This window comes from Geotrypetes seraphini, chromosome 1, assembly GCF_902459505.1.
Source record: "Geotrypetes seraphini chromosome 1, aGeoSer1.1, whole genome shotgun sequence".
Classification (NCBI taxonomy): Eukaryota; Metazoa; Chordata; class Amphibia; order Gymnophiona; family Dermophiidae; genus Geotrypetes; species Geotrypetes seraphini.
The window spans coordinates 317187034-317211760 of record NC_047084.1 but is presented as its reverse complement, the minus strand read 5'-3'; the positions used below and the strand labels follow the sequence as shown (position 1 = coordinate 317211760).

General features: G+C 42.8%; 1 protein-coding gene across 1 annotated transcript in view; it reads right to left on the bottom strand.

Moving 5' to 3' along the window:
* Nucleotides 1–24727, bottom strand: part of PPA2 (inorganic pyrophosphatase 2) — a 161484-nt gene that overhangs the window by 20808 nt on the left and 115949 nt on the right. The window contains exons 9-10 of the mRNA XM_033956747.1: nucleotides 13728–13813; nucleotides 7545–7614 (exon numbers count right to left, since the gene is read on the bottom strand). Of these exons, the coding sequence (XP_033812638.1) occupies nucleotides 7545–7614; nucleotides 13728–13813 (156 nt within the window). The remainder of the gene's footprint in view (nucleotides 1–7544; nucleotides 7615–13727; nucleotides 13814–24727) is intronic.

The following is a 24727-nucleotide window of genomic DNA, read 5'->3' as shown; positions in this document are numbered from 1 at the left end:
GTTATAATTAATAAACAAAGTAACAAAGTTACCAGAGTCAATATTTTTAGGAACTAGTAAATGCTCTGTGCTGCTCCTGACGCTCATATGAGCATCAGGAGCAGAGCGGAGCATTCAGTGCAGCTCCCTGCGCTAATAATCGCTATCAAGGTTTAGTAAAAAAGGGGGGTAAGAGAAATAAAAATTTTAAAATTGTCTCATGCTACTTATATGAAAGGCCAGGCAAAAGAAACAACCCTCTTTAGAGAGGATAAGACAACCTAGCCAATTCAGACTTCAGAAGTCAAGCAATCTATCTCCCATGGAAAGTGGCAACTGCAAATATTCAATGCCAGGCCATTTCCAGTGACTGACAGTGAATATCCAGTATATTTTTGGCCGGCATAAACTTAAGTAGCTAAGTCAATATTCAGCGCTGGCTAATTTAGGTTATAGCAGCCAGAGGGAGTAGGTATCCCTCCAGCCAGCCATCTGAAAATAAGGTTAGGGGCAGAGGGCGGGGGTCATCGAAGGCAACTCTCCCACTGCTGAGGGGAGTTGGGGGGTGTTAGTTGGCGGCGGGAGAGATTGGGCATCACTCCCGCTGCGGGGGGGGGGGAGGAGGTGTTGGCTAGATTGGAGAGATTGGGCATCTCTCCCGCTGCCGAGGGGAGTTTGGGGGGGAAGGTGTTGGTTGGCGGCAGGAGACACTGAGCATCTGTTCTACTGCCGGGGAGGTGTGTCGGTTGGCAGCAGAAGACATTGGGCATCTCTTCCACTGTTGTGGGTTTCTCTTTTTCGTTTATTCTACGCATGTGCCCATCACTATAACCAACGATGGGCACATGCTACTCTCCGCCAACCTCACTTACATGAGTGTTTTTGGGAGAATGACTCGCTTTTTTAAAATTGCTACTATAACAGCTGCGATAACAACCTTTCGGTTTTTTATGCAGTTTTTTAGAAAATCTAGCCACTAGTGTTACAATTTATAACACCTAAGAACAAAAGTCCTAATTTTAATGTAAGGCTTTAGCATTTATTTATACTCTATCTTTTGGATTTTATAGAGGTCACCCAAATTTGGGTTTGGATCTCAGATCTGCATGCAAACTAATTAACTAATAAGCAGTTAGCAATCAATTATTGGCATTAATTTGGATTCACACGTGCTATTCTATAACCCTGCATGCCTAAATTGTCTCAGGTGGAACCCAAGAGGGGGTGTGGCCAAGCAATGAACATGAGTTGATCAGGGCAGTCCTAAAATTTAGGTGCAATGTTATAGAATTCCAAGGTTATGCGCTTAACTTGAAAGCCAGGATTTATACCATGTTTCAGCAGTGGCACTTTGAGCACCATATACTGATTCTGGCCCTATATGAGCAGAGTGGGGTGGTCATACAATCTTTCATATTTTAGAGGATAAAGTTCGAGAGACAAACTCTCTGCTTTATTCTTTTGTTTCCCTTTATTGCATGGTTTTCATACAGACCGAGCCCTTTTATATTTCTCTTCAGGTGTCATGTAGTGACAAATAACTAAAAACAACTCTTTGTTATTATGATTTTAACTTGCATTTTCAAGACAAGGCATCAGCTAAAAAGTCAGCATCCTCCTTAATACATATGGAAATGTGCCCTGCAAAAGATTCAAAGAAAATGCCAAGACAGCAGAACAAAGGACTTCCTGCTGTTTGGCACACACAGCTGGCAGAGGAGCTCTATCAGCAAGAAGCAGAACAAAGAGCAAAAAATCCAAAAAACAACCTAAAACCATGCTGATAAATATTCTAAAAATATAATATACTCGTAGCTATAAGGAATTCATTTAATATATAGGCTAAGGTTGCTCTGACTGCATTCTCCCAAACATATATGTATTCTTATTTTCTGCTGATGCCTGACTGAAAGTGATGAAGGACCCACTAGTCAAACAGTTATATATTCACTGGCAACAGGTAAACATATGACTCTAGCTATATATTTTCAATCACTACAGGCTGAAAATCCCTCTGAAGGCTAATTCGATAAAGTAGGTGTTAACATGTATGCAGCAATTATGTATGCCAATGATTAGAATATCGGCAAATAAGCATGTACACATGCACATTCAAACGTATGTGCTGCATATTCTCTTAAGTGCCATTTCTGGAGACCGGCATTTGACTATCCAGTATTTTTTTGACTGGCTATAACTTAGGCACCCTTTTATCAGTCTGCATTAGGGTTTATTTTAAGTTCAAAAATGTTTTATTACATTTTAGAAAATCATAACAATCAAATCACGTCTCTGTCTTTTCATCCCACCAGAGGAACGAGGCAGGGGTGTCCTTTGTCTCCACTCCTGTTCAATCTTGCACTAGAACCACTTCTCATTGCAATTCGAAATAACTGCATTAAGGTTTTTATCGCCAGCTGCTGCGGTAAAATCTCCACCGCTCATAGGAATTCTATGAGCGTGGGAGCTTTTACCACAGAAGCCTGTGACAAAAAACCCTTACACTGCTTGATAAAGGGGGACCTTAACTGGTTAAGACAATATTCATTGCTGACCACTTAAGTTATAGCAGGCAAAGAGAGGACTGCTATTTAAAAGGCTCAATTTGCCTGCTAAGCTTGGCCAGTCTGTCCTGATTATTGCATGATGTAACTGGTTAATTTTAACCGCTAACTACAGATATCCAGTGGAGATAATCGGTCATCTTGCACTGCAGTTAGTCACTTAAAGAGCTTTGAATATCGGGAGGGTATGTCACTTAAAAATAGCATCACAGAATAGTGCTTAAGTGGAATATTGACATTTATCGCACATCAGTGTCAGTTATTTGGTACATTTATGCACAGGCATAGAGGATTGTGTGGCACAGTGGGTAGAGTTACAGTCTCAGCACCATGAGGTTATGGGTTCAAGTCCCTGGGCAAGTCACTTCATCCCCCTTGCCCCAGGTACATTAGATAGAGTGTGAGCCCACCAGGACAGATAGGGAAAAATGCTTGAGTACGTGAATGTAAAAGCGGTATATAAATATATATATATATTTTTTAAAATATATATATCCAAAATATTCTGGCCCTGATTCCGTACGTGGTGCCTTCCGCGTGTCCATCACTGACAGGTGCCGCTTACAGAATGGCGACTCCCAAGGACCCTAGGCACCAGAAATGTAGGCCAGGGTTTTATAGGCCTACATTTCTGGCACCAGAGGCGCATAGTGAGGCTGAAATCTGGTGCCACCCCTAAACAAGAGGAATTTAACAACCTAGACCTATGAGGATTTAACACTTAAATCTCTCTGCTAAGAAAAATCACATATTGGGTGGTGGAGTAGTGTTTCTGAGGTCTTTGGTTTAAGAGAGTATGAAGATTTGCATAAAGGAACAAAGAATTGAATTAAAATGTACAGTATATTGACTTAGAGTGAAGATATGTTGGTGCACTTCTGGACTTCGGCATCGCTAAGTGCTGCTAGCCACTAAGGACCTAGGTACTAGTCCCAGAGGTCGCATAGCAACAACGACTTATTTTTTGTAATGAGGATTTAATTGGGTTTTAATGTCCTAACCAATTATTGTGCCACTTAAACCCAATTAAACCAATTAAGTTAGGCAGCAGTAGGGCAGTTACTGCCACTTAACTTTTGTGGCTTTTTATAGAATCTGGTTCTCTATATATTGCGCTAACCAGAACGGTGATTACTGTGACGTACACACACCTTAAGAATCACACTTAGTGCCATGGCATGTCATAGCATTTAGGCATACCCATTTAGACCAAGAAAAACCAGGCCTAAATACCTGTGTTCAGATCAGGTGTATTCTATAACAGTGCACATAAATTTTAGGAAAGCCTACGATATGCCTATGATCCTCCCTTGGCCATGCCCCCTTTCCAACTCGAAGACTAGAACTTTACAAAATACACTGGCAAACTTATGCATGTTACTTTTAATTAGTGCCAATTAGCATCAATTATGAGGTGTTAATTGGTAAATATTGGCACCAATTAGACTTGTTAACCTTTTCCTATCGTAATAAATTTTACGTTACGCTGGTTCCAATTGTAATTATTTTAGCAAAGTTTTGTATTATTCACCGTTATCATTTACAGCTATTGTAAACATAATGTAAATAAGTCATAAGTCTGTAAATTCAAATATTCCTGGCTCTTTATTAGTCCATACAGACTGTTTATCCACTATGGCAATGACATTTTTGGAATGTCCCATCATCCGGGACACACAATAGGAAAAGGTTAAATAATTTAGTTGTCCACACAAATCATCTGTGCGCATCAATTTGCATGCACGACATAAGGTGTCATATATATAGAATATTCGGGGGATAATGCTCTCATAAATGTAAGCATGCATTACAGAATTGCCCTTCACATGCTTAAAGATAGAGGACAATTCTGTAACTGTGCACCTATCTATTCAGCAGGATTTTCCAATGTCAGTCAACAAGGGCCATAATCAAGTCGGGTTTTCAGGATTTTCCCAGTGAATTTGCCTGAGGTCTATTTGCATTCAGTGATTCCACATCTTATTTGACCAAAGCGAATGAGTCGGGATGCTGTGGAATAAGACTGAAGGGGGGACTCTTTCTTGAGAAAGCCGCAGGGCGAAACATATCGAACTGACAGGTCCTCGCCTGATATTCATGGAGAATCAATAAGCTAAGTAACATAATTGCTTATTTTTTTTGAGTTAGTTAAGTTGATATTTATTTTGAAATGAAATTTACACAAAAATGAGCACAAAGCAGGTCTGATGAAGATGAATATGCCAATTGAGTGATTCAGCCTTAGAAAAACATTTGGCTGGTGGGAGGCACATTCTGAAGACTTTGCTAAAATATACGTTTAAGTTTTTTTTATAACTTGTGCAAATCTATGAGAGATGCTGTTGCATATTTGTGGACTATTCTAAAATTGACAGCACAAAACTAATTGACAGCAACATTAACTACTGTTTTAGTGATTCTACTACATGCATATTCATTTGGAAAATCCTGGAAACCCGACCTGGTGAGGACTTCCTTGCTAGAGAATGACACTTGGGAAAAAATTTGTTCCCATCCCCGCAACCACCGTCCCTGTGACCACTGTCCCTGCCCTGTCCCCGCAACCACTGTCCCCACCTTGTCTCCGTCCCCACGACCACTTTCCCTGCCCCGTCCCTGCAGCATCCATACAAGCCTCAGTACTGCAATATTTAGCTTATTCCTTCCTTATAAATCAAAGTTCTGGCTACTGAACTAGAGAAAGATGTTCAGCTGGCAGGGCTTTGTTTATAAATTTTTATAAACACAACTAATATACTACTTTATCCTAAAGCAAAAAAAATAAATAAATAGAAATTTTTTTTCTACCTTTGTTGTCTGGTTTCTGCTTCCCTCATCTTCTCAATCAATTCCTTCCATCCACTGTCTGTCTTCTCTCTGCATCTTCCATTTGCTCTGTTATTGTGCCTCTCCCTTCACCCCCCACAATTGCCTGGCACCCATCTTCTTCTCTCCGCTCCCCCATAGTCTGGCATCTCTGTCTTCTTCCCTTCCAGCGTCTTCTCCCCACTCTCTCTTCCTGTTCCCTTCAGCGTCTTCTCCCCACTCTATCATCCCCATTTCCCTTCAGCATCTTCTCCCCACTCTCTGTTTCCCATTTCCTTTCAGCGTCTTCTCCCCACTCTCTGTTCCCCATTTCCCTTCAGCGTCTTCTCTCCATTCTCTGATCCCCATTTACCTTCAGCGTCTTCTCCCCACTCTGTCTTCCCCATTTTCATTCAGCATTTTCTCCCCACTCTGTCTTCCCCATGTCCTTTCAGCGTCTTCTCCCCCCTACTCTGTCTTCCCCATTTCCTTTCAGCGTCTTCGCCCCACTCTGTCTTCCCCATTTCCTTTCAGCATATGTTCCTCTCCATCCCCCTTCAGCTTCTGTTCCTTTCCTCCACCACCCTTCCCTCTTGCTACCTCACCACCCTTCGGCACTCCTCACGTTGCCCCCACCCTCCTTCCTACCTACCCAATTCTATCTATCTCTCCCTCCCTCCCCTTTACCTTTGCGGCGCGTTTTGAGTAACTTCTTCAAAGCCATCGGAGCCTGCAAACAGTACCGTGCGCGTGTGGGCGGAAGCTTCTCTCCTGACACAACCGGGCTCTTCTGATGCTTGCAGGCTCTGAAGGCTTTGTGAAGAAGTTACTCAAAACGTGTCGCGAAGGTAAGGGGGAGGGAGGGATATAGATTCGGGTAGGTAGGAATGAGGGAGGGGGCAGCGCACAATTGGTGACCACGCGCGTTCCTTCCCTTAACTGCGGGGACAAGGCCATTCACCGCTCCACAGGGCGGTGGATGGCCTTGTCCCCATATCCGCAGTGAGCACTTTTTCTCCCCTCACCGTTTTGATGGGTTACCCGCGACTAACCGCAGGTAACAGCCACCGTGTCATTCTTTAGTCCCTGCTATATAGTGATGGGGCAAGAGGACCTGAGAAATTATTTTGAAAGTGACAATTTTCAGCCACTATGCAGAAAATGTATCCATTTAGTTTAGAAACATAGAAACATAGAATATGACGGCAGAAAAGGGCCTACGGCCCAACAAGTCTGCCCACTCAAATAACCCTCCCCTCTAAGTTCCTCTTTGAAGTGAGCCCACGTGTTGATCCCATTTGATCTTAAAATCAGTCACGTTACTGGCCTCAACTACCTGAAGTGGAAGATTATTCCAACGGTCGACCACTCTTTTGGTGAAGAAGTACTTCCTAGTGTCACCATGGAATCTCCCGCCTCTGATTTTCAGCGGATGCCCCCTTGTCGCCGTAGGGCCTGTAAGGAAGAAGATATCTTCTTCCACCTCAATGCGGCCAGTAACGTATTTGAACGTCTCTATCATGTCACCCCTCTCTCTGCATTCCTCGAGAGAGTAAAGGTGCAACTTACCTAGTCGTTCATCATAAGGGACATCCTTGAGCCCTGAGACCATCTTGGTGGCCAATCGTTGAACCGATTCCATTCTTAGCACATCCTTCCGATAGTGTGGCCTTCAAAACTGTACACAGTACTCCAGATGTGGTCTCACCATGGACCTGTACAGCGGCATCACCACCTCGGGCCTTCGGCTGACAAAGCTTCTCCGGATGCAACCTAGCATTTGTCTAGCTTTAGATGAGGCTTTCTCCACCTGATTGGCTGCCTTCATATCATCACTGAAGAACAGGCCTAACCTACACAAACAGTAGGCAGCACTATACTTATGTTTAGTGATGCTGCACTACACAGGCAGTGGAGCTGAATATACTTATCAGTTTAAATGTCAGCACCAGTATTTACATAAGAACATAAGAATAGCCTTACTAGGTTAGACCAATGGTTCATCTAGCCCAGTATCCTGTCTTCACGGAGGCCAATCCAAGTCAAAAAGTACCTGGCAAAAAACCCAAATAGTAGCAGCATTTGTTTTAATGTCTTCGCTGCCACTGAATATAGGCTCCAAATTATAATGGAGGACTCACTTATTTGGGGTGGAGGGAGTCAATTTACTTTAAGAAACATAAAAAGCATACTTACCGACTTAACAATGGATCTGGCTTCCTTTTCACTGCAGCAAAAAGGACTAGCAGTGATCAGAACATTTTTGCTGTAAAGAAACAAATACTCATTGTTAGAAAAATGAAATAATAAATTAAAGCATCATTTTAATGCAGGGGGAGCTATAAACAAGCTATGCTGAAATGTGCAGATTACATCCTTTTGGAGGACGGGCTAAAAAAAATCAAATAAATAAATCTGGTGTAGAGAGCCTCATTAACATTTTTGTGTACCACCTCCCTTCACTCTGGGCTGTCTTGCAAATCTTCACTTCGTATCATAGCTGATGGTCAGCCCTGGAGAGGAAGCATAACAGGGAGGGGTTCAGGGACAATCCCCAAGAAATAAGTCTGTTCTGCTCATATTACAACATGTTAACACAAAATCAGCCAAAAATCATTAAAAACATGCAACCATATAACCATATAATGAAGTGGAATGAACAGGCCACCTACCTAAGTACAACCTGCACTAAGAGCCTAGAGATCTGCATGGGAACGGGGATCGCGGGAATCCTCCCTAACCCATGGGACTCCCACAGGGACCCCCTCTGGCCCACGGGACTCCCACAGAGACCCCCCTCTAGCCAACGGGACTCCCACGGGGATGGAAGGCTTTGGAAGCAGGGTTCATCCATATAATATAATGGACACTTCAGCCTTAATAAAAGAGGGGGGTTTATAAGTTAATTACCTGAACAGAAAACAAAAAAAGGGTTCCACCAAAGAGATTCCACAAGGAAAACAGCAGCGCAAACACAAAAGAAACTGTGGAATTGATGATCCTGTCAGAAGTAAATTGCTGCTTTTTATGGGGACGGGCGGGGATGGAGGTAATTCCTTACGGGGATGGGTGGGGACGGAGAGGATCCTGACGGGGACGGAGAGGATCCTAGCAGGGACGGGTGGGGATGGAGAGGATCCTGGTGGGGATGGGCAGGGATGGGTGGGATTTCTGTCCCCGGGCAACTCTCTAGTTTTGCCTATTCTCTTCAAAATAGTAATGGTTGCCCTCCATCCTTGACAGAGCTGGACGGAGAAAAGAAACAAAGCATCCGGTAATACTGTTTTTTTTCCATGGAAAGAAGGTTTAGATTTAATCACACCGGTTTCCATTGACAATGTCCTTCTCGAATTAACTTCAATAGCCAAAATATTAGGTGTTCTTATTGATAATAAACTTTCATTCCGTCCCCAAATTAGTGCTCTAGTCAAAAAACGTTTCTACAAACTTAGGATGATCAGATCTTTGGTCCTCCCTCCTTGATGTAAATTCTCTTAATGTTTTAATTCATTCCCTCATAATATTTAAAATTGATTATTGTAACTCATTATATAAGGGGTTGTGTCAAAAAGATATAAAACGCCTTCAACTCATACAAAATACAGCTATCAAAATTATTTTGGGCTCCAAAAAATTTGATCATGTCACCCCTTTGTTACAAAAAGCTCATTGGCTGCCTATTTCACACCGGATCACCTATAAAATTGCTCTTTTAACCTTTAAAACTATACAGACTAATGCCCCTGCATTCATAGATAGATTACTGATTCCTTATGACCCTCCCAGAAGTTTAAGATCAGCCTCTCAATATTCAATTAATGTCCCATCCTTAAAAATAATTGGTACTTGTCGTACTCTCATTTTTTCAGTCCCTGCCCCATTAATTTGGAACTCTCTCCCTCTATACCTCAGAGCCGAACAAAACTTGCAGAAATTTAAAAGCAGCCTAAAATGCTTTATCTTTAAAGATATCTATAATTGATTTCTTACATATGTATTTACTTTCGCATTACTTAATTTGTCTCCCTTCCCTATTGTATTTTCCTTTCATGTATTCTTTTGTAGTAAATTGTAGTTCTTCCCTTTTCTCCCAATGTTTTCATGTCATAAGTATGTTTGTTTTGTTGGTCTGTGTTTAATTACTTAATATGCTCATCTCCTATCTATTTTAAATTACAATGTATAACGCTTTGTACCTCTGGAGAAGCGTTTAATCAAATTCAAATAAACTATGAAACTATGACATGTCTGAGACGTAAGCAGGCTAAAGGAACATACAACAAGGCGGGCTTCCAGAATGATGTGTCTATCTACTAGAAAGAAGATTATTAAGGTAAGGAACTAATCTTTCCCTCTAGTGCAATACAAACATAATTTTTGAATTGGTAGAACGTATCAAAGCAGTCCCCTAGAATTTAGGGTGAGATAGATGAGCCTGCTGAGAGTACTGAAGATCTGAACATAGTATCCAATCTAGCCGCTACATCTACCCTATAAAACTTTGTGAAAATATGGAAGGAGGACCATATGGTTTCTCTACAAATTTCTTCAGGAAAACTGCACTAGAGTCCATCCAGGAGGATGCTATTCTCTTAGTGGAATGTGCCTTTAAGGATACCGAAGGTCGCTTTCCGATTACAATATAAGCAGAAAAAATGGTCATATGAATCCATCAAGAAATGGTCGCTTTCCTAGACATCCTGTCCCGGCGGCTAGTATCCGCCAACACACAGAGAAGATCTAACAGTGATAACTCATTCATTACTTCCAGATAACGAAGCAACACTCTGGGAATATTCAGCAATTTCAGAGCCTTGTCACTCTTCCTTGACCCCGTGGATGAGAAGGTCGGCAACTGCACCTCCTGATTGACATGAAAACTGGACTACTTTCAGCAAGAAAGAGGGGGTCTGTTCTCAGTGAAACCCCCCATTTCTGAGAACCTGAAAGTGGTTCTCTGCAGGATAAAGCCTGTAGCTCAGACACCTGATACACTGAAGCGACTACCACTAAGAACACTGTCTTAACTTTCAGGTCCATTAATGATGCCATTTCCAAAGGTTCATATGGAGCTCTAGTAAGAGCCCACAGAACGAGATTAAGGCTCCATGTTGGAAATGGTTTACATACTAGAGGTTGCAGACATAAGGCTTTCTTCAAGAATCTGTACACATCTGGGTGAGAAGCCAATGTCCTTCTATTAGTTTGGGATCTAAAGCACAAGAGGCCCGCTATCTGTACTCTGAAGGAACTAACTGCTAATCTTTTCTCGAGTCCTTTTTGAAGGAAAACTAGAACCAGAGATACCAGCGCCATGACTGGGACCTCATTCTTCAGGGCACACCAACCCTGGAAGCACCTCTAGGCCTTCGCATAGCTAGCTAAGGTTAATTGTTTCTTGTACTTTAGGAGAGTAGCAATCACCATTTCCAAATAGCCTTTTTGCACTAAGGCTGTGTGCTCAAGAACCATGCTGTAAAGCCAAAGCACTCTGGATCCTCCTGGGCAATTAGGCCCTGTGTGAGTAACCCCAGATGACAGGATAGTCTGAAACCCTGGTCCCTCTTTAGACAGACCAGATCTGCATACCATAGATGTCTCAGTCAGTTCAGTGTGATGAGAGCTACCAGCCCAGGATGCAACATTATATGTTGCAGAACTCTGCCTATCATGGGCCATAGTGGGAACGCATATAAAAGCCCTGTCTGTGGCCAAGGCTGCATCAGGGCGTCCAGACCAGTGTTTCCTGCCTTGTATCTGCGAATGAAAAAACAAGTCACTTTCTTGTTGGTTGCTCATGCCATGAGGTCGAACATTGGTCACCCCCACTGATTCACAATGCTGTTGAATGCCTCCTGAGATACAGCCCATTCTCTGGGATCCAGAGTCTGCCAGCTGAGGAAAACTGCTTGCACATTGTCTATTCCCAGTACATGTGCCACTGAAAGGGCCAGCAGTTGGGGCTCCACCTACTGGGACAATATTTAAGCCTCCAGCCATAATGGAGCACTCTTGGTGCCTCCCTGTCAGCTGATATAAGCTACTGTGGTTGCATTGTCCAAAAAAACTCATACTGTCTTGCCTTGCAGAAAGCTGCCAAGTACCTGCAGTGCCAGGCAAATAGTTCTCAGCTCCAACCAGTTGATCAACCACTTTATCTGGGCAGGAGACCAGCATCCCTGTACTGGGCGACCCTTATAATGAGACCCCCAGCCATAAAAGCTAGCTTCTGTCATCAGGATCACCCACGTGGAGATGTGGAGCAGCATTCCCCAGGAGAGAGACTATGGCTCCAACCACTATTTCAGACTGTGCCGTGCCTCTGATGTCCAAGATAGGGGCATCTGCAACACATCCATCTGTGGTGACCAGCCGGATAAGAGCGCATCCTGGAGAAGGCATAAATGCACTCCCACCCAGGAGAATATGTCTATCGTTGCTACCATTGGCCCCAGCACTTGCAAATAATGCCAAGATGTCAGTGCTAGCCTGTCCCAAAACTCCCTGATCTGATGCATGAGCTTCGCTCTGTGGACTTCGGGGAGAAAAACTTTGTTGTTCTTCATGTTGACTGCTCGCGCAATCAGAGGGTTGTCCTTCATGCTGACTGCTCGCGCAATCCTTCACATTTACAGATTGCACAGAGGGTCACTGCCCACCAGTCCAAGAATGATGTATCTATTGTACTAGAATAACAATTCTTTAATATCTGAGACATTGTATCCAGTAGATCTTGATAGGGTGGCACTTATTCTTTCTACACTCAGTAGCTGTTTGACCAACCCATATCTATTAAGGTATAACAATCAATCTGGCCTACAAGAATTTGAATGCTATTATCAATGCTTGACGTTAGCACTTCGATAAGTTAAGAGTAATTTAACCATTAATTTAAAAATCTGGGTTGGAATGACAGCGTGGAGTACTTGCCTAATGTTTGATGTAGAAGGCTGAGAATCTTGGAAACTGGGTTCAATTCCCACTGTAGTTCCTTGTGACTTTGGGCAAGCGACTTAACCCTCTTTTGCCCCGGATACAAGAACATAGATTGTGAGCCCACCAGGGACAGAGAAAGTACTGCACATATGTAAATCACTTTGGGTGTACCACAGAAACGTGGTTATATAACATCCAAGATCACCTTTATAATATACTTTTTGGGATAAATTAATCAAATGCTCAGTGGCTACCCAATTACACATATTTTTAAAGGATAGAAACTGACAAGAATCTTGCCAAGCAGGCTTCCATGTTGAACATAACAAAGAATCTACTAATATGAATGGATGCGTTCCACCGTAGTATGGCTAGGGTGCATCACTGCACAGTACTCTGCAGCTTTTCATACCATAATAAGCTGACAGTCAGTGCAGATAAGACTTAAGTCCTCTGCTTAAAAAGGCCCTAACTAAACAGTCTGGGGCCAATATTCAGAATTTACCTTTCGAAAATTAAATGCCTCTATAGCAGATTTCTTTTGCGATGTCACTCCAGGTATCAGCTCAAATTTGAGCATTCCACTAAGGACCAAATCTAAAATAGCTCTCCCTCCAGTCTCTTGTCATCTGATGGAGACTTCTTACAACTGTGTTGCTTTCTTCTGTACTGACTCTAATGACTTTAAGGGCAATTCTATAAACTGGGCACCTACATGTACAGAAACATAGAAACATGACAGCAGATAAAGGCCAAATGGCCCATCTAGTCTGCCCATCCGCAGTAACCATTATCTCTTTCTCTCTCCGAGAGATCACACTTGCATATCCCAGGCCCTATTGAATTCAGGCAGCTTCTACATATTTCTCCCCTTCACCTTTGAATCTCACAATGCCACTTTTGCACTTTTTCCTATCACTAATATATCTAAAAAAATTCTTGTCTCCCTGTTTTATCATGTCAGCTATTTCTTCTTTCATTTGCATGTCAAAGAACAGAAAGACCAAATCAAACAGAAGTAGGGGTCAGACAGATAGCTTTTCCAACCAATAAACTTTTATTCAAACTCTTTGACTTGACACGGACCTGCTCAGGAGTCAAAATATATGTAGTAATCTAGTCCCTGCGTGGGGGTGTTCACTATGACCTTTTGGCTTTATTTACAAGGAACAGAAAGAGCCTCACAATAGATTTTAATATTGGGCTTCCCTGTTTCTCAACCCTGCTCTAATCGTGAGGCTACTCCCCATAAACGACTCTTTCACGCCAAGGCAGGGCCTGCTCCTTCCTGCTATCTACATGACATATGTTGTTTCTCCTAACCCCTGTTATGTCCTACATTTACTTAAAGTCATAAGAAAAATAAAGAAAAAGACCCCTTCAGACCCACGTTTAAAAAACCAATTCTCAGAAAGTAAATTCAGAACATAAAGAGACACTCACCAATCAATTGAACCTCCAGAAACCTTCTTATGTATCAGAGCTTTCCAGTGTTCATGCGTAGACTTAATAATTTCAATTGCAAAGTCCTGTTGCATTCAAACAAGCAAAATATCAATACATTTAAATAATTCAGTTTCTTATAAACTAATATAAAATATTCCAAAACAAATGAGAAATTGCTATATGGATACAGATTTACTGTAAACGTTTCACACTTTTTAGTTACTTTGACTAAAAAGAACAGCTATTTTGGACACCCTGATGTACCACAGCTTATCATTAGTATGCAGTTCATCCACACCGAGGGGACAATTTCAAACTTTCCAACACCCATAAATAGGCAGCCAAAACATGCCTGATAGAAGCCTATCCTATAAAAGAACATAGGCACCTACTTGTCTTTATAGAGTATTATTAAAAATATCCTTATAGAGTATTGGCATTAACAGTGAAGATACATGCTTATAAATTAGGCACTGAGGGGAAAAGTCATAGCTGGCTGCGATCTGCGGCTCGGATTGGATCTGGGGAATCTGGGGCGTCGACGGATGCTTGAATTGCTCCTTGTCTTGAGCTTTAAGTTTGGATGTTGATGCTGCGCGACTCCTTTTCTGTCATAGCGACTGACTTGCCAATTCCGAACATGACTCATAACCTTTTGGAGAGAGTACTTGGTGCCTTTTTGTTCGCGATTGGGGAGCAGAAATTGATTTAAATAACTGCTAGCAGATTTAGATTACTTCAGCGAGGAATTTGATTGGAAAAGTTCCTAAGAGCAGAAATTGGTAGCGTAGAAGGAGGTGAGGATCAGGGATGGTCTGAAGTTTGTGCATACCGAATGGACAGGTCTTTGTTGGCATTAGCCGTTCTGAAAAGTACAGTTGCTGTCAGCTCCAGTGTTTCAAAGAGAGCTCTTCACAGACAAACCAAGGGACAAGAATACTTTGCTGAGGGTTTGTTTACTTTAGAGTTAGAATTATAGACCTTTTCAACTATGATATATACTGCAGCAAATTGAAGTGATATTGTTAAAATTAATTATGGCCTAAAGGTTCGGTCATGTTAAATATACAGTGGTACCTTGGATTACGAGCATAATCCATTCCAGGAGCATGCTCGTAATCCAAAATGCTCGTTTATCAAAGCGAGTTTCCCCATAGGAAATAATGGAAACTCGCTTTGATAGGTTCCCACCCCCACCCTCCCCCCCAGAGGCCAGCAGCGCTGCTCCCCCCCCAAGAGAACCGGCATTGCTCCCCCCGAAGGCCTCCCCCACGATCCGCACCCCCCACCACCATCGGGCACCCCCCCGCCACGACCTGAGGTCCCCCCAACCCACCACCCGAATCCTCTTGTTACTTTGCTGTAGCCTCCGCAGCGGCACCGGCACCAGCATGTCCTGTGCGTGGTGCCGGTGCCTGAAGATCTGCTTCTTGTGCTGGGCCTTGAGAGTTCACGTTCGACGTGAACTCTCAGACCTTGAGCATGCGCACATGACATGCTGGTGCCGGTGCCGCTGCGGAGGCTACAGCAAAGTAAGAAGAGGGTTCGGGTGGGGTGGGGGGGGTGCCCGATGGCGGCGGGGGGGGTGCCAGATCGAGGGGGGGAGGGTGCTGGTTCGTGGGGGGGCGCTCGCAAATCGAAGCGCGCTCGGTTTCCGAGGCGCCGATTTTGCGAATGTTTTGCTCGTCTTACAAAACACTCGCAAACCAGTGCACTCGTAAACCGAGGTACCACTGTATTTGATTTTACATTGAAGGAAAGAAATAAAGGTTAATAGAAATGGATTAATTGTAGAGAATATAATACTACAATGGTAATTCTAAAATATAAATGAAATATTATATTTATATTATCTTAAACAAGACGATATTATTATTTTATTAATATTAAGAAGGGATGTAAAAGAAATTCTAATGTAATTTTGATATTTAAAATATAATTTTAAAGTACAAATGTCTTAACTGAATTGAATTCATGAAGATTTTTATATTAAAGCTTGGTATTTAATTAGTAAAGGAAATAAGGGGTTTTAAATATATAGATTAATTAATTTTTAATAGTAAAGGAGAAATAGTTAAATGATATGCTTATGAGAGGGAAAGGGTTGCCTGGTTTGCGTATATGTCTTCAAGTTATCATAATATTAGGAGAGGAGGGATAAGGGTGGGAATAGGGAGGGGGTTTTGGTATTGTAGGAATATAATTTTTTATAAATTAAGAGGGGGAGGAATGTTTTATATAGCAAATTGAAGGGAAGTTGTTATGTGGATGAAGATAATAATAATAAATTAAAGTATCTGCTAAAGTTCAAATGTGTTGGAAATAAATATATGAATGGAACTTAAATTACTTTCGATAACTGTAAATGGCCTCAACCATCCAATAAAAAGAAAGAAAGTACTTTTATTCTTAAAACAACAAAATACTGATATGTTACATTCAGGAGACTCATTTATCAGCTTTAGAGTCTCAAAAATGTAAAGGAGATTGGGTGAAACATTGCTTTTATGCCCCAGCTATAAAGAAAAAAGCAGGTGTTTCAATAATGGTGAATAAGAGATGTAATGCTACGTTCAAATTAATTGCTGCTGATCCTTCAGAAAGGTGGATGCATGTAGACATGAATCTGGGAAATACTACAATGGCTTTATTCAATATATATGCACCTAATTCGAACCAAATTGAATTTTTCAAATCTCTACAAGTATTGTTACCTCTGGCTGCTTCTAATCTGGTTGTAGCAGGGGATTTTAATGCTGTTATGGATTCTTTAATGGATAAAAAACCAAGCAGAATTATGAAATCACTAGATTTGGATAATTTGGTTCAAAATTGTGATTTGAAAGATATATGGCGAATATTTCATTTTAATGATCGGGAATTTTCGTTTTGCTCACATGTTCACAAATCATTTTCTAGAATAGACTACATATTTATTTCAAATACAGTGGAACCTTGGTTTACGAACATAATTCGTTCCATAAGTATGCTTGTAAACCAAATTGCTCGTATATCAAAGCGAGTTTCCCCATAGGAAGTAAGGGAAACTCGCTTTGATTCATTCCACCTCCTCCTCTCCCCCCCTGAGGCTACCGGCACTGCTCCATCCCCTCCCCCTTGAGGCCATCGACGCTGCTCCATACCGCCCCCGCGATCCGACATCCTCCCCCCCGCTTGCATCGCCCCCACCTCCCCCCCGAGCACCGCAACGACATCACTTACCCCGATTGGGCACGGGCACCGGCAACATGAAAGGGCAACATGATTTTCTAACAATGAATTAATTTGGGGCCAAATTAACTTCCAAAAGGCATTTATATAGGGACAGAAAAATATCAAATGGTCCAATGTCCCAACTTCTAAACTACAATGCCAGCATCTATTTTTAATTTTTTATAAATTTTTTATATTCTTCTGAGCCTTATTCAGATAAAGAAAAAAGATGGTTTAGAGTTTTTAAATTTAATTAAAGGACCAAAAATTCCTGATCATATAAAAGAAAGTTTAGAAAAGCCAATATCAATAAATGAATTGCAATCAGCATTGAAATCCCTTAGAGCTGGATCCGCTCCAGGTGGAGATGGTTTTACGGTAGAGATTTATAAATCATTCCAAATTACCCTTTTACCATATTTATTAAATTAATATCAGAATCAACTAACTAAAGGTTGCATCAAAGGTACTATGGCAGAATCATTAACTATAGTCTTACCGAAGCCAAATAAAGATCCCACATTGGTTTCAAACTACAGACCTATTTCTTTAATTAATGTAGACGGGAAACTATTGGCTAAGACCTTGGCTTTACGTTTGGCAAAGGCTCTCCCTTTTATTATTGATATGCACCAGACTGGATTTGTTGCTCAGAGACATTCTTCTAATAACACCAGATTGGCTTTGCATATGTTAAATTTGTCAAAAACCATAAATGATCCAGCCTTTTCTGTGTCTTTGGATGCAGAGAAAGCTTTTGACCGAGTGGAATGGACCTTCATGTATCAAGCAATGAAATGGTTTGGTATAGGTTCAGGATTTATACAAATGATCCAAACATTGTATAGCTCCCCTGTTGCCAGATTATATATTAATAATAATTCTTCAGAATGTTTCAGTCTAAAAAGAGGGGTTAGACAAGGCTGTCCCTTATCTCCTTTGCTTTTTGATATTGTATTAGAACCCTTGTTATTAGCTATTCAACAAGCGGAGATACAGGGAATTCCTTATTCAGATCGAGAATACAAAATCTCTGCTTATGCAGATGATATTTTGCTTTTTTGAGAAATCCTGAGACAACTATTCCTTGCTTACTTGAAATGATTGAGAAATTTGGAAAATTTTCAGGATACAAAATAAATTGGAATAAATCTGAAGTTCTTCCATTTAATGTCTATTGTACAAAAGGATTATTCAATTCATTTCCCTTTGTTTGGAAGGATGAGGGAATAAAATATTTGGGTATATGGATAGAAAACACATTGGAAGAAACGATAAAAATGAATGAAAAATGTTTATTACAGAAAGTTACAGAATTATGTGACAATGGAATCCTTTACATCTATCTTGGTGGGGGAGAATTCAAACTATCAAAATGATGATTTCTCCTGTGGTTTGTTACCAAATGGGTATGATACCAGATTTTTTTCAGGGGAGGATGAGATGTACAATGTCTGCATCTATGAGACAAACATGATTTTTCCTGTTGCATAGAGCCTTCTGGATCCTGTTCGTTTAAAGCTCTAAGTCTGATAGATGCTGGCATTGTCATCTTGAAGCAGGAACTTTAGACCATTTATTGTTCTATTGTCCATTTATTATGGAATTTTGGAAATCAATTTGGAGTCAGATAAATTGCTTATTAGAAAATCATGTTGCATTAACATATGACACAGTATTATTTGGCATGGCGATGAGGGCCAAGAGCCAAATATCCTCTAACAATAATAAACTATTGCTCATTTTGACAGGGGTTGCTATACAACAAATAACACATAATTGGAAAAGTTGGGATAGACTAAACTTCAGTTTTTGGTGGAATTCAGTATGCCATATTTATAAAATGGAAAGAACATTAGCCATTCAAAAAGGAAATTTTAATAAATTTCAAGATGTGTGGAGGCCATTATCAGAATATTGTAAAGAATAAGTATATATTTTTCTTCCCTGTTAAGTATAAATGATAAATAGGGTGGGGGGGAGGGGAATTTTATTATTAATGACAATGATTTTATGAAATATAAAATATAGGGAGGGAGGGGGATAAATTTAATTTGATAAAGATTAATTGTAAATTCTCAAGTGTATTATCTATGTTGCAATGTTAATATCAATACTGTTGTACTTAATGTAAGTTATAAAAATGAATAAATAATTTTATATATATATATATATATCCTTATAGAATATTGGCATTAACAATGAAGATACATGCTTATAAATTAGGCACTGAGGGGAAAAATCTATAAGTGGTACCTAAAGTGTATATACCTACATCAATAAAAATCCATTTCAAAATTAGAGTTAAGAACATAAGAATTGACATACTGGGACAGGCTGAAGGTCCATCAAGCCCAGTATCCTGCTTCCAAAAGTGGCCAACCCAGGTCCCAAGTACCTAGCTAGATCCCAAGTAGTAAAACAGATTTTATGCTGCTTATCTTAGGAATAAGCAGTGGATTTCCCCAAGCCATCTAAATAATGCCTATGGACTTCTCTTTTAGGAAATTATCCAAACCTTTTTATAAACCCTGCTAAGCTGATTTTACCACATTCTCTGGCAACAAATTCCAGAGTTTAACTACACGTTGTGTGAAAAATAATTTTCTCCGGTTTGTTTAAATATACTACTTAGTAGCTTCATCGCCTGTTCCCTACTCCTAGTATTTTTGGAAAGAGTGAACAAGTGATTCACATCTACCCTTTCCACTTCCACTCATTATTTTATAGACCTCTATCATGTTTATGTTTATTAGAAGTTTTAACCATACTTCGGTTTGCCAACAGCACAGTGTACAAAATATACAAACAGGAAATGAAAAGAACACCATAAAAAATAGGAAAGCAAAAGAAGAACAGTAAAGAAAGAACAGAAGAGAAATAAAATTAATGAAATCTAAATAATCAAATCTGAAAGAAAAATAAATATGTTTAAATCTTATTTAAATAGTTGCCAGAAAACATGATAATTTTCATAATTTACAAAATATTCTCCTAGAAATGCTAAACTAAAAAGATGCGCCTTAACCAATGATCTAAATTTTAGATAAGACAGTTCTGAACAAATCGTAACTGGAAGAGAATTCCACAGATGAGGAACTACTGCAAAAAGGGCAGACCTTTGCGTCGATGCCAAACGTATTAGATGAACGTCAGGCAAAGCCAATTGATGAGCAGTCAATGAATGTAGGCTATGAGAAGGCTTATAGGGAACTAATAATTTTCCTAAGTAATCTGATTGACCCGATTGTAATGTTTTATACGCAAGGGTAAGGGGAAATTTAATGGGAAGCCAATGGGGTACTCCTTTAAAAATGGAGAAACGTGATCATATCTTCGAGCGTTAACAAGAACTCTGATAGCAGTATTTTGAACAGTTTGTAGTTTCTTGAGAGATACTGATGGTAATCCAATATAAACAATGTTCCAATAATCTAATTTAGATGTTACTAGGCATAAATGAGAGACTCACAGCTCAATGTATCGATGTAAGTATGAATAGAGCGAATCTTTCATAAAGAGAAAAAAAACAGGATTTCACAACTGATGATATCTGTATATGAAATGTGCGGTCCAAACGGACACCTAAATATTTCAAATAATTTGAAAGTTTTATGGGTTGGGTACCCAAAAGAGGTGATAAAACTGTGTTTGTGATGAACTAGAGACCCACATCCCAACTGTTTTCTGTGGATTCAAAATCAGTTTATTTTTGGTTAACCAATAACTACATTTCGCCCTCCTAATTCGCACTTTTAAGACTTGCGACTTCGGTTAGTCGTGAGTTTTTTAAAACCCGGAACCACCCCCCGCCTCCCTGCCTCTCAGACCTCTATACAGCTTACCTGGTGGTCTAGGTGTGAAGCAGAGCAACAGCGCTCTTCCTTCGCTCCTGCCCCACGCAGAGCCGTCTACAAAAATTACTGCTGTGAGTTCCCGTGGTCTCACGAGACTACAGCGGGAACTCAATGCAGCCATTTTTGTGGACAGCTCTGCATGGGGCAGGAGCGCAGGAAGAGCGCCGTTGCCCCGTTTCACTGCTAGACCACAAGGTAAGCTGTATAGAGGTCCAGGAGGCAGGAGGGAGGCGGGGGTGAGTCAGATTCGGCCCTAAAAGTTATTCACGTGTTTTTAATATTTGCGGGCTGGCTCTGCCCCTAACCCCCGTGAATATTGAGGGGGAAGTGTAATCATATTGTTACATGAATGTAAAGGTGCTAAATCTGGGTTAGCAATTGGTTGAGGGGAAACCAGTAATACGTCATCAGCATACAAAGCACAGTTACTTACCGTAACAGGTGTTATCCAGGGACAGCAGGCATATATTCTCACATGTGGGTGACGTCATCTACGGAGCCCTGATGCGGACAGCTTTTTCAAGCAAACTTGATTGAAGATTTAAAGTTTGCTCTGCTGCTCCACGCATGCGTGCCTTCCTGCTCCACTAGAGGGCGCATCTCCCCCTCGTGGTCTCCAGTTCACTTAACCTGCAAAGAAGCCAACCTCGGGGAGGCGGGCGGGTTGTGAGAATATATGCCTGCTCTCCCTGGATAACACCTGTTACGGTAAGTAACTGTGCTTTATCCCAGGACAAGCAGGCATGATATTCTCACATGTGGGCGACCTCCAAGCTAACTGAAAAGGGACGGAGGGAAGTTGACAATTTAAGCAAATAGATTACGTAATACCGATTGGCCAAAACAGCCATCGCTCCTGGACAATGTATCCAGGCAGTAGTGGGAGGTGAAAGTATGAACCGAAGACCACGTGGCAGCCTTGCAGATTTCCTCAATTGGTGTGGACCGGAGGAAGGCTACGGAGGCTGCCATCGCTCGGACTTTATGTCCCGTTACTCGACCATGCAGCGCGAGACCAGCCTGAGCGTAGCAAAAAGAAATACAAGCAGCCAAACAGTTGGACAAGGTGCGCTTGGAGACTGGGCGACCCAGACAATTAGGGTCGAAGGACAAAAACAATTGTGGGGCTGTCCGATGAGACTGAGTGCGTTGGAGGTAAAAGGCCAACGCTCTCTTACAGTCAAGCGTGTGTAGCGCCGTCTCTCCGGGGTGAGAGTGGGGCTTGGGGAAAAATACTGGCAAGACGATGGACTGGTTGAGATGAAAATCAGACACCACTTTAGGCAAGAACTTAGGGTTAGTGCGGAGGACCTCCTTGTCATGATGGAATACCGTGAAAGGTGGGTCCGCCACCAGCGTCTGTAGCTCGCTGACTCGTCGAGCGGAAGTGAGTGCGAGCAGGAAGATCACCTTCCAAGTGAGGAATTTCAGATGGCATTTGTCTAATGGCTCAAAAGGGGGTTTCATGAGTTGAGCCAGGACCACATTAAGATTCCAAACCACCGGGGGAGGTTTGAGAGGAGGGTGGACATTCAAAAGACCTTTCATGAAACGAGAAACTAAGGGATGGAGTGACAGGGCATTTCCTTCCAGGGGTTGATGGAAGGCAGCAATTGCACTAAGATGTACCCGAATGGAGTTGGTCTTCAGGCCAGAGAGAGAAAGATGGAGCAAATACTCCAGGACCAAGGGGACCGGGACCGATATCGGGTCCTGGTCGTGCGAGGAGCACCAGGACGAGAATCTGGTCCACTTTTGGGAATAGCAGGTTCTAGTCGAGGCCTTCCTCGAGGCTTCCAGTATTTCCTTGACTGATTGCGACACAGGGAGAGAAGTCAGGGGGAGAGAAACCAAGCATTCAGATGAAGAGACTGAAGATTTGGATGTAACAGCGAACCCTGGCTCTGTGATAGCAGAGAGGGAAACAGAGGCAGAGGCAGTGGATCTCTGGTACTGAGTCGAAGTAGAAGGGAAAACCAAGGCTGGCGTGGCCACCGAGGAGCAATCAAGATCATGGTGGCTCGCACTGGTTTGAGATGGACCAGCGTCCGCAGAATCAGAGGAAAAGGCGGAAAAGCGTATAGAAACCTTCCCTCCCAATCTAGGAGGAAGGCGTCGGCCTCGAGGCGGTCCGGGGAGTACATCCAGGAGCAGAATTGAGGGAGTTTGTGGTTGAGGGGGGAGGCGAACAGATCTATCTGAGGAGTCCCCCACTTCTCGAACACCTGTTGTAAGGTTTGAGCGTGCAGCGTCCACTCGTGTGGCTGGAGAAGGCGGCTGAGTCTGTCTGCCAGGCAGTTTCCCTCTCCTTGTATGTACACCGCTCGAAGGAAGATGTTGTTGGAGATCGCCCACTTCCAGAGACGCAGGGCTTCCTGACAGAGGGCCCGAGACCCCGTCCCCCCTTGCTTGTTTACGTAGTACATTGCTACCTGGTTGTTGGTTCGGACGAGAACCACCCGGTCGTGGAGCAGATGTTGAAAAGCCACAGCGGCGAGATAGATGGCCCGAAGCTCCAGCACGTTGATGTGGCAGCGGCGGTCCTCTGTTGACCACATCCCCTGAGTGCGTAGGCCATCCAGGTGAGCTCCCCAAGCGTACTGTGACAAATCCGTGGTGAGTACCTTGCTGTGTGGAGGGGCGAAAAAAAGTAAACCTTTGGATAGATTTGGAGCGATCGTTGCAAGGAAGGAGTCACTGTCACGGGACGGTCGATTGGGTCACGGTCCTGACACCATTGGGAGGCCAGGGTCCATTGAAGAATCCTCAGGTGGAGGCGGGCAAAGGGTATGACGTGGACGGTAGAGGCCATGCCGAGCTGATACCGAGGTCAGCAGCGAAATCCTTCGGCTCAGACTTACTAACGCCTCTTGACGTGGAGGGGGAAGGAAGGAGCGGAGTCGAACCGTATCCAGCACGGCCCCGATGAACTGTAAGGACTGAGAGGGGCGCAGTTGGGATTTTGGGAAGTTTACCTCGAAGTTTACCAGACCTTGAAGGTAAATAATAGTCTGTCGGGTCGCTGAGATAACCCCCTCTCTGGACGGGGCTTTGATCAGCCAGTCGTCTAGGTAGGGGAATACCTGGAGGCCCTGCGCGCGTAAGGCAGCTGCGACCACCACGAGGCACTTCGTGAAGATTCGGGGTGACGATGCCAGGCCAAAGGAGAGGACTCGGTATTGTAGGTGCAGGTCCCCCACCTGGAAGCGCAGGTATTTGCGGTGAGCGGGGTGCACTGGAACATGTGTGTAGGCTTCCTTCAGATCGAGGGAGCAGAGCCAATCGCCCTCGTCGATGAGAGGGTAGAGAATCGGTAGGGAAAGCATCCGGAACTTTTCCCGCACCAGAAATTTGTTGAGTCGCCTCAAGTCTAGAATTGGGCGCAGGTCTCCCGTCTTCTTTGGTACTAGGAAGTAACGGGAGTAGAACCCTTTCCCCCGTTGGTCGGGGGGGACCACCTCCACTGCCCGTAGGTGAAGCAGTTCTCGAGCTTCTGAGAGAAGGAGGGGTAACTGAGTTCGGTTGGGAGGGCACGCCCTTGGAGGATTGTCTGGAAGGTTTTCCCGAAAGTTGAGAGAGTATCCTGATGAGATCACGCCAAGAACCCATGCGTCCGACGTGACTTGTTCCCAGCGCGGGTAGAAGGCTCTGAGGCGTCCCCCAATGGGAAGGGGGCCTGGGGCTGTGGCGGAGGGGGCCAGCCCCCATCCGCTTATCCTGTCAAAAAGGACGGGGATAGTTTGGCGGTCGCAGGTGGTTGGGACTTGGGCGGAGCCCGATGGTGAGCTTGCGGGCGTCTGGGTGGAGGTCGTGAGAAGGCAGGGGTGGACTTTTGAGGATAGCGGCGAGGAGGGGCCCTGAACGGCCTGGACGTTGGCGGTTTTGGTTTTGCCGAACAAGGGAGGCAAACGAGCGTTCGTGCTCTGA